Genomic DNA, 11,681 nt, shown 5'->3' on the forward strand with positions numbered 1-11,681 from the left:
CCTCGCACCCCTTTCAATTCCCTCTTTATAGCCCATACCAACCCCTGAATTCAGCTTCTAAACACACTCGCTGTCCCTCATCTTTCAGAGTTAGGGTTTTTAACGTCAACAGCTGATTAATGTCAACGGTGGTTGAACCATGTTGACGGATAAGCTTTAAAGCTGTCTGACCACCGATACCTATAATTTTACAAAAATGTATTATTAACAGGCCACAAAACCAAAAAAAAAAAAAAAAAAAAACTTAAAGTGAAAATATCGGTGTAAGTAATGATATAATTTATGTATTACCTTTAATGCTGTCACAATAATCACACCCACATAGAATGCACAAATCAATGAATTGATCCATTGTCAGGTTAAGTTCCTCCAAAACCTGATAAAATCAGCACGTCAATGTTATTAGTAATAACACAGAAAAGTAGTAAACAGATCATAATTGCAATTTATTTTGTTTTTAGCACCTTTGAAACATCAAACTCCATCACATGGGTCTTTCTTGAGCTCGGGTCCATTAAATGACGAAGAAATTTGGGTGCTCCAAAAGTAAGAGAATCCATATCTTCGGATGCAACAACATAGACCTCGCAAAACAAATGAATAAGTTAATGTATGATTTAATACTTTTGTGAAAGTCAAAATAGAGAGTTAGGGTTTTTATTCAGGGGTTGGTGTGGGCTATAAAGAGGGAATTGAAAGGGGTGCGAGGAAAATGACCATTTTACCCTCATGTGCCTTGCATATGAGGTATTTTAACTGAGATTTCTAACCTAGTTTAGTCTAAAGGACAAAACTTGCAAAATTTTGAAACATAAAGGACACCGCCTGTCAACTTTTTGCCTAAAGGACAGCGCCTGAAATTTGTTGTAAAGATAAAGGACAAAACTTGTAATTTACTCTTTATTTTTTCTCAAATACTCTTTTAGTTTTATGTTCTGATACTCACATATGACTCTGTACTTACTAAAATTAATATATGATTCTTGACTTTGTGAAATTAGTTATTTACGTATAATTTGAAATTTATTTATTTACTTTATTATAAAAATAAAGGTTAATTCCTACACTTTCTAAATTGACACCTACATTCCTTATCTTTTAAGACCCCCCGTAACGGGGCGTTTTTTTTAAAAAAATTTGCAAAAAAACGCCGGATAACGCCGGAACCCCCATTACATGGGGCGTTTCCGGGCGTTTTTTTTGAAAAAAAATGGTGGTGGCGTGGTTTTAAAAACGCTGAACAATGGTTTGAATGCCCAATCAATTGAGGACATGTGGGTTTAGAGAGAGAGATGGGGTTGTGGCCGGATTTTTTGGCCGGATTTTTGGCCGGATTTTTGGCCGGATTTTCTGGGTTTGCAGGGTTTGCAGAAGGGAAGAAGAATGGGAATGAAGAAGAAGAAAGGTTTTTTTTTAAAACTTTGATATTGACACTTAGGCCCCTATACTTTTAAACTTTATTATTTTCTGTATTTTTATTTTACTTTCTGTTTTTTATTTTCTGTATTTTTATTTTCTTTATTTTTAAGTTCTGTTTTTAATATTTTAGTATTGTATTTTTTTATGTTTTAAATTAAAAAAAATAATTAGGAAATGATTGCATGGGCATTATTTGAATAATGCCCCACTACACCATTTTATGGTATAATGCCCCTTGCTGACTGGGCTGCCACATGGCGCAAAACGCCCCATGGAGGGGGCATTATAATGTTTAACCATTACGCATGGTCTAAGTAGGTTACACATTCACCTTTAATTTGACACCGCAACGTTTAACACATTATTCTACTTTTTTTTTTATCTATGCTTAATCACGTGAATGTCTAAATTACTTTTAAGACTTTACATCGTTATCTACATTACTTTTACGACTTTACACCGCAACAAACGGGACATGCTCTTTTTATCTATGTCTAATGACGCTAATGTCACAAACATAACGTCTGTCACGTGCATGCACCACACGTTAATGTCATCATCGTACATTGTAACTGCAATGCCTATATTGGTTACACTGAGTTAGATCAGATAGGTCAAAACACGCGTTTAACGCATGACATAGCGTGTCGCCATCTATAAATAACTTAGAGGTCGTCGCCGCAACGCACGACCTATGGTAACGATCTAAATTTAAATATAATACAAAATTGAAAGAGTAAACTGCCATTTTGGTCCTTGTGGTTTGGGCACTTTTTCCATTTTAGTCCAAATCTCAAACTTTTTACATCTGGGTCCCTGTGGTTTGCATTTTGTTGCCATTTTAGTCCAAAATCCAAAAACCCTCTGTTTTGACTGTTGAAAACTGATTATTTTGTCCTTTAGTACATGGGCATTTTGGTCATTTTTTAGATTTCATTTGTTGTGAATTCATTTAAGTGTTTAGTTTTTTTTAGCAATAAAACCCAGATCAACTCTATCTCTCTTCTCTCTCTCTATAGCACCACCACCACCGCCACCTCCTCCCTCTCTCTCTCTTCTCTCTCTCTCTCTCTATAGCACCACCACCACCGCCACCTCCTCCCCCTTCTCACCACCGCCACTCCGGCGTCGTCCCATCCAACAGTCACACCTGTATGTTCAGGAGATTAGAGAGAGAGAGAGAGAGAGGAGAGAGAAAGGAACTCCGATGACGGCGGCTCCGCCGCTATGACGACAGTGTTGGTGAAATTGATGATGATCGATGACTGAGGTTTTTGGTTATGATGATAAATCGCTGAAGTTGTCGATGATGAAGATGAACAGCTGATTGATTGATGCTGATGAAGGAGGTTCGAAGTTTCGGCAGCGGCTGTAGTGATGAAGGTGACTTTTGACGACGTCGACGACATAGCAAAGACGACGGCAAACCCCCGTTCATCTCAGGAGCACTTGGTCAGTTGTGTTCCTCTGTATTTGTTGTAAATTCTTGTAATTTTCTTTTGAAGCTGTGAATACATATAATTGTTAACTGACTGTTTGCTTAGACATATACATAGATTCGAAAAGGTTGTTTGGAATTATTGGAAGGGATCAAATTTGGGTTAAAAATCCATGGCGGTAATATGAAAATGCTAAATTACTAGTCTGATAGTTTGAATCCTTTGTGATTAACGAACCGATAACTCGAATCTGATGATATGCTTGGTGTTACTCAAAATCTAGGATTTGTGGTCGTCGGTAAACGAGGAAGGAGGTGTGGGTGTGACTGTTGGATGGTTGAAAATTATGGATGATGATGAATCGCTGAAGTTTCGATGATGAAGATGAACATCTGGGTTTTGATCTGCTGGTTGCACAAAAGGAATTGTATTTAAAAATGACCAAAATGCCCCTGCACTAAAGGACAAAATAATCAGCTTTTAACAGTCTAAATAGAGGGTTTTTGGATTTTGAACTAAAATGGCAACAAAATGCAAACCACAGAGACTCAGATGTAAAAAGTTTGAGATTTGGACTAAAATAACAAAAGTACACAAACCATAGGGATCAAAATGGCAGTTTACTCAATACTCATCTAGAATTATTGTATTAACTATTTAGTCATGTGATGACTGTTATTGATTTGTCACTTTGCAATTATTTTTTTTGCAAATGGCCCCTCATTGTCCTTCAAAATTAATTTGTTGGTTTTAAATAGATGTGGAGAATAGACAATTGTTTAGTTTCAATCCACCAACCCCATATTGGATCAAGTACATTATGAGCGTTTACAAATTACAATCAACAATTGGGGTTAATTACTCCAATAAAGAGGTTTACGCTTTATAATGAGGAGAAATATATAATATATATATTGTTCCATCACTTGTGGTTTATTAATTGGAAAGACTTAAAGTTTTCCTTGAAGACTCAAGTTCAATGAACTATATAAAATATTGTGTTCCATCACTAGTGTCATATTTGGTGAATACAGGCAATTAATGCTAGTTCTCCCAGACCTTAGGTCAAGAGTTCGAGCCCGAGCCACCCCGGGTTTTAGTCCACCGTGTGTTACGTCAGAGAGATTCTCTGTTGTGGCGGCCCAACCCCTGCCACTGGCAGTGGGTGATATTGTTTCCCGGGGAACGCCGTTAGCTAAACTCTGACTCAACTTGAATCTAGTTAAGACAACATAATTTGGTCAGAGTAGGTTACAATCATCTGTTTGAAAGGGTGTGAGCTCTCTCTCAACTGTAATAATAGATTCTCACCCTTCAAAAAAAAAATAAAAATAAATAAGATTAACCTTTTGTATAGCCTGTTTGGTCTACACATAGTGACTGACACTATTTTTTTTTATAGGGAGCAGGTTAGAAATGAATCGTGTCAAGAAAACAAAAAGACGATAAAACATTATTATACTGCTAAATATAATTCACTAAACTTAATAGATTTTTTTAGCAAATTCACATAAACAAATAATAAAATCATTATAACATATACAAGCAACTTAATATAAGCAAACAGTTAGAGAAATAAAATTACTACAAAATAAATTGATGCAAGGTAGAAGAGGTTGATCCAGGTCCAAGACTCAAATAGCATAGGAGGAGGCGATGATTTAGGATTTAAAATATTGTTCATCTACTATCTTGCTTTTTATAATGATAGTCTTTACTTCGACGCAACTTAGTAAAAGAGTGCTTCTCATCTTATATAATTGTACCATTCTTAGATATTTACACGGACGCAACTTAGTAAAAGAGTGATTCTCATCTTACATAATTGTACCATTCTTAGTTAAATTGGGCCCAGACTTTATTTATTTCTTTCAGGTGAATGATTGGTGTTGTGGTCGGCGGGTTCCAGTTGGTGGTTGTGTGGTGGTGAAGGTTCTTGAAGGGGTATGGTCCCAACTGTTACGCGGGTGGTGAACCCATCACTGCGTGTGTAGAATCATATCCACATTTATCATAAAAACACTCAACAGGTTCTAAGGTTCCACAACGAGCAACTCCTGTGGGCGCGAGACCACGCCAGCCCAGAAAAGACAAGCAGTACAAGGTGAAAATGACTTACAACCAATTAACGTCCGTCAACTACTGTACCGGAAGATTCCCACGATGCTCAACCGTGCATGGAACAAATAGTTAAGCAACATCATGTGGCCAATCAGCATGCGCCATTTCACCCCTGCTCAATCTCCACTAACGATCAAGGACGTACTAGCCAATCAGGGCTTCGTACTCCGACCTCTACGCACACTACATGTCATGTCAGAGAGGACCAAATGGATATTCCTTGAAAGCGACATTTGGCCCATCAATCCATATCCTTATCAAACCCTTCGGCTATAAATGCCTGCTTTCACCAAAGGTTTGAGAATCAGATTTCTGACTCTCTCACTCTAAACTCACACTTGTTTCTTTTCTCTCTAGAAAGAACAATACTTATTCTCAAGCAGAAGCCTGATTAAGAGAAGAACCCCTTTCTCCTTCTCTTAACGAGTAACGGTGTTGTTTTAGTTTTGTAGATCATCAAAACAAGATCCTAGTTCGTATTGATCAAGAAAAGAGAATAAAAGATAACTCCTTGCTGAGATACCATCTTAGTCCTATTCCCCGCGAATTAGAATCATTGTTTCTTTATTGGCGCCAACTCATTCGCTAGAACACACTCTCTTCGATCTTTTCTTTTTTCGATCTTTATGGCTGATCTTCCTCCTCCACCTTACAGCTCTTGTTCGAAATATGCAGCCGTCAAAGCCACCTCGCATGGCCCTGATCCCAACGACGACGAATACGACCAGGAGACCAATGTTGTTGGTCAACAACAAGGTTACCAACAACACAGTTAGGACGAACCTAAACCCGTCCTTCAGCTTCTGTGAGGACCCGGACGCTCAACAAGAACCACAATTGCTAGAGGTTGAACCGTTGAAACTTGGTTCATTAAATAGCAAGCAGCACTCGTTGAAAAATACCAGAGGTTGCGAGCGCAAACACAACATAAGGGTCTAATGATGGCATGGACCTTGTCTTATGGCTCTCCACCTCGCATCCGTGAACAATCATTTCTCATAGGTGGAAACACGGAAGGGGGTAGTCAGGAGCGCAGGTACAGGGAAGCCCGTAAGTGAGCAGGCACCACGCGCAACATACATGATGAGACCGGGAAAAACCGTGATGCTAACTACGGGCACCCCCATGATAATGTATACAATCAAGCCCGTAACACCACCTATAGCCGTGTACACACCGCTCCACACAAAGAAAGCATGGACGTGGATAACTACATGAACGATGTAGACCCCACTTACTCAGATGTGGATACCCATATCTTCCACACGACAAGAAATCAAAGTAGGCGTGGAGTATACAAGCCGCCAACACCACTCACACACACCCCTGATGTGGAGGATGATTTCTGAAAACCATATAGGCCAGCTGCCGCCACCAAAAAGTCCAAGTTTGCATGGATAAAAACTTTGGCTCCACTCCCAAAGTCCAAGCTCCTACCAAATTTCGGGAAATTCACCGGTTTAACCCACCCGGACGATCACATAAAGGGTTTCTTCAGCGCAAACACTCTAGCCGGCGGGACTCATTCAGTATGGTGTCACATGTTTGCACAAACTCTAGTGGGCACGCACGCATATGGTTTGATAGCCTAACTTCTGACCAAGTCTCATCTCTTGTAGATCTTTAGGCTAAATTATTATAGCATTTTAGCCAGCAACGCCGTCTCAATGAGGGCCTTGAAGACCTCATAACCAGATTTAACAAGGAAGCCTTAGAAATCGGCGGGGCTAGTGAAGACCTCATGTGCGCTAGTTTCAAACAAGGCGTTCGCTGTGATCACCTCATCCTTACCCTCACAGGTACAGATGGGATGCCCAAAGCTTTGGATTAAATCATGGTTGCAAAAAAGGTCTATGCACATACCAAAAAGTCTCTAACAGGTGGAAGAGGCTCACACAGAAACGATCAGTGGGAAGATGGCGGGTGCAAGAACAAATAGGGCAAGATCTCTATCTGGACCCACATCCAGCCAACAGTTCTACGGATGATAGATCTAATCCCTCGCCGATGCGAGACAATTGATAAATGACCGAAACTATCACGATTACAGTCATCGGTCAAAGGAAAGAGCTTGGACCCACTAACCAAGACCCCCTTGGAGGTTTTGACAATTAGGAATGCCAATTTCTAAACTCCAAGGCCCATGGCAGTATAAAAGGTGGGGATTCGAACCTCTACGGCGTATACCACAAGGACAACGGTCACACCATAGATAATTGCTACAGTATGCAGATGAAGATCGAATCTACCTTAAAGTTGGGTATAGATCCCAAAAGCTAAGAATCACAGTGTTGGTGATTGATGAAACATACAAACACCTAGTGATTAGGTGTTTAAATGTTCTAAAATGAAGAACAAGGATGAAAACCAAGTAAAACTTGTAGAAAATGTAAAAGCGATAACTCTAAGATGATGAATCCCACAAAATGATAACAATAACATCCTGGATTGTATTAGATAATCTCCCAAATCAGATTACAAGTTTGAACACACTAAAACACCTACGTGGAATAACCAAAAACCCTAATGTGTGCATCACTAAGATATATATATATATATATATATTTGTGACCAACGTTTTTAATAAAAACGTCGGGTATTAAAAACACCGTCACTATATTAACAAGTCTTAACAGACTTTACAAAATAGTTCCTTGGCTTTAATTATTTCCCAAAGAAACCCTAAACATATAAACTCATGTACCAACGGCCTCAATAAACCTAACAATATCCCCCAAACCCGAATTGTCGCGAAGATAGTTCAAGAAAACGTGTGGAAATAGAGTAGAGAGCTGCCAACGGTCCCAGATTTATACTTCTTAGGATCTCAGATTTCTTGGAATTTTAGTTAGGACTCGTTTTCGACTTGTACTATAAAAAGGCTTGATCGAATCATTTTAGACACATAATTTCGCACTCCATAATCACTCTACACTGTTAACGAACACAATTACCAGCTGTAACGCCTAGTTTGATCAATCAAGCCTCCTCATTATAACATTTTCTTGATATGAATAATAGTGGAGCTGAGTAGTTTCCAACTCCCGGGGTTTTTTATGTAGGAGATCATCTTCAAGAAGAAGACCAAGGGCTTTTTCCTAGTGATAAATTTCATCGTACATTCATTGTATTTTACTTTGCAAACTATTTTACCAACCGAGGATCCTAACTATTTACCCAGGATCCTGAATAACAAATCTACCATTTTAACAAGCACCATACCTCACTAACTAATTTTGGTTGTTAAATCTAAATTGTTAATTTTTCACCAAAACACATACTACATAAAACAATAGAATAAATTTCAAATTAATAAGGTAACAAACAAAAGAATTATAATATGTATCTCTTAACATCCTTAAATATTATTTGTTTACACAAAGGATCATGTATTTTCAAATAAAAGTAGAAAACATCCCTAAATTTTATTAGTATACATGGAGGATCACAAATTTTCAAATAAAAATGGGAGTATAGTTGTGGAGTGGGCAAAGTTAAATTAAACTTGCACAAAATCCAAGTCAATAAGCAAGATTACAATAGATGTAAGGCTACACGTTGTGGTATAAAGTCTCTAGAGGCTTTATTACGCCACCTCAGCGCCACCTCAGCGCCACGTCACACAGGGGGCTTTAAAGCCCCTTTCTTTAACTTGCATGTATTGGTTTAAAGCCCTCATCATCATTACCTAATTATTTATTTTTTATTTATATATTTTATATTTTTATATGCCAATTTTAATAACTAGAAAATTTAAGAAAAACATAATCTCATTAAAATAAAATAAAACATTACAACGTCCAAAAAATGCAAAGTTAAAAAAATAAAGTACTAGAAAATAAAAACTAAATATATTTCCCTCGAATTTGTGCCTTACGAGCCTCCAAAATGACTCGGTCCTCCTCTGCTAGATGTGAAATGTCTTTCATGAGAAATTCCATGTCTTTCTGGATTTGTTTCTCCATTTTTAGTTCTTGCTACTTTTCCTTCATCGAGAGAAGCTTCTTGAGTTTATTGTAGAACTCGTCCAACCTTGACGGGTCATCCGATGGCGTTGAAGAAGACGTGTCTCGTGCTCGTGCAGCTGCCTTACTTCAATCCCTACCCTTTGGTCATGGCAACTCTTGCGATTATTCAAATTCGTCGAAGTCGTCGTTTAGGTTAATAGTAGCATGAGCATCGGACTCAGATGGTTCGGTAGTGGGTGTTGATTTGGACCGTTTTGACCTATGGGCGGTTGGGTCAAACGGAGGTACAAGATTCCACTTAGGATATTTGCGAAGAAGCTCTCACGAAGGTATCATCGTAAACGGATCCCCATGATGCAATCTAGAGTAGTTGTGGGCGGAGGTCATAGCGTCCACGTCGCTCGCACCGCTTCTTCTTCTAACATTGTCGGCATAATGATTATGTAAATTGTTGAAATTGGTAATCTTCGTCCGCATTGCGGTCCACTTGCCCGAAAAAGAGTCGGCCGTACGATATTCACCACGACCAATTGCGGCGAAAAACTTCTCACGTATACGCCTCCAAAATACATTTATATCTTGGTCGTTTCCTATAAAAATGTTTAATTATAAAAATATATTTACAAAAGTATGCAAAAAAAAGTTTATGGAGAGAAACTTTACCAGCAATCTCATCTTCTGATACGTCGAGCCATGCTTGTTGTCACACCCCAACCGATGGCGGAAACATCAGAGTGAGACGAAAACAAATCGTTCAAAGCATCTGACGTGATGTCGTGGTCACAATCAAATTTAATCCCAATAAAAACTATATAGATAGTGGCAAGTGGGTATCGAACACAGGGAGTTTGTGGAATATGTGTTATTTGAAAGTTTGTCTAATTTAACTAAATTAATCTAATTGCAAGAAAATTAAAATTCAAGAGTTTATGTGAGTGAATTGGTTTTAGACTAAATCAAACTAATTAAATTGCAAGAGAAAAGTTTGGTTGTAAGCAAATTAGAGACGAATGACCATCCTAGATTTCCGGTTTGTTTCGACATTCATATTATCATTCCACTAGAAAGAACTACATAGACATAGCTCATGTGTGATTACTCACAGTGATGAAAGGGAACTAAGTACTCAGATTCCTAGAACGTGAGGTTGTTACCCGATGATCAATCAACCCTTACCCAATCCTAATTCTACCCATGATATCTCGATTGCCAACGGCACCAAGAACGTATGGTTTCAAACTAGATTAACATAAGAATTAACAAGTTACTGACAAACAATCACACACCATAACAAACCAACCATAAAGATAAGGATTGCTATTCTAGAAATTAGGAAATCAAATACAAAATGTCTCAAGCAAACCTTCAAACTAGGACGATCATAAAGTGTTTAGCCACACATGGCTCGAATCAACATCACAACGAAAATATTATTGTTCATAAAGATCCAAGACCAAAAACTAATGATTGCCAGATGTTCTTCACGCACACAAGTCTCCGAAAAGCTCTCCAATCGTTCCCCAATGATGTGTAACCGAAAACTATCATGAGACCCCTTAATCTTCATGAAAAATAGCATTAAATGGGAGGAGTTACGAGTTACATCAGTCGGCGCCGTAAGCTAAGCCATTTGGCCGTAGCTTACGGAAAATATTGAGTCAACCTGGTCAGCTTAGCGCCGTAAGCTACGCCAGGCCACCGTAGCTTACGGCACTAATTATACTTTACGGCCCGGATCTTCTGACCTACGGTAGGTGATTTTTGAATGAAAGGGGGCCGTAGCCTACGGCCAGATGCCGTAAGCTACGGCGCTGAGCTTTTGTTTCTTCTCCATTACTTCTCCAAATCTTCATTCTTTCACTCTTTGACTCCAACAACTTCTAGCATTCCTTCATGCCTCCTAAAATCTACATCTTGGTAACTTTAACTCCTGCATAAACAAACATAAAGTGGTTACCTAGTTCAAGCAATTTACCGAATAAAGCATAGAATGTGCGTTGTATTAAACCTTTTAAGGGTTGTCCTACGGACCACCCGTCACATCCCCACACTTACCCGTTGCTTGTCCCAAGCAACCCATTCAAAACTATTTTCAACCAAGAACGATCAAATATGCAAACCAAGCAAAAACATGTTGTCCTTTTAATAACCCGTTCTTAACACCCAAAACAATACACCCCTCTCTAAATCTCTCCTCTCGGCTACAAGTAAGCACTAGCATTAGTAAGCTAGACACAGAAAAGGCAAACGGGCGGTTGCACAACTATATGCTTGTACCTAAATCGGTCCTCCTCCTACGAGTGTCAAATATGAATGCAAATCAAAGGGGCTTTTAAGGTTGTAATAAGGCTAGGTGAATGGGTAGGACATGGAATATATATGAAGTAGCGAAGGACTTGCCCGGTCTTTTATTACATAATGAAATAAACAAGCAAACAAACTTAAACTTATATACAAGACAACTCAACATTACTTTTTTTTTTCATTGCTTTTTCCATTTTTTTTCTTTTTTTTTTCTTTTCTCTATTTTTTTTTCAAACATTCAACATAACATCGAACGTATCTACACACTACTAAAATAACTACTAACACTATAAGACCGGGTCAAGTCGGGTAAATTTTTAGGAAACTAGCTAAGGGGTAACAAATGATAGGCTTTAGGCACAAAATGGGCAACTAAATGTCCAAACCCCCGCCCCTCTCGCAACCATGCTCATATATATAATTAATGAGG

At 38.5% G+C, this 11,681-nt stretch overlaps 1 protein-coding gene across 1 annotated transcript; it reads right to left on the reverse strand.

Moving 5' to 3' along the window:
- Positions 1 to 4: 4 nt before the first annotated feature.
- LOC110864031 (flap endonuclease 1-like) lies at positions 5 to 603 on the reverse strand. Its single transcript, XM_022113182.2, has 3 exons — positions 465 to 603; positions 292 to 376; positions 5 to 180 (listed from the first exon to the last, which is right to left on the reverse strand). The coding sequence occupies exons 1-3, from the start codon at positions 558 to 560 to the stop codon at positions 26 to 28; spliced, it is 336 nt and encodes a 111-aa protein (XP_021968874.1). The 5' UTR covers positions 561 to 603; the 3' UTR covers positions 5 to 25.
- Positions 604 to 11,681: the final 11,078 nt, after the last annotated feature.

The sequence above is a fragment of the Helianthus annuus genome, chromosome 6, assembly GCF_002127325.2.
Source record: "Helianthus annuus cultivar XRQ/B chromosome 6, HanXRQr2.0-SUNRISE, whole genome shotgun sequence".
NCBI classification, from domain to species: Eukaryota; Viridiplantae; Streptophyta; class Magnoliopsida; order Asterales; family Asteraceae; genus Helianthus; species Helianthus annuus.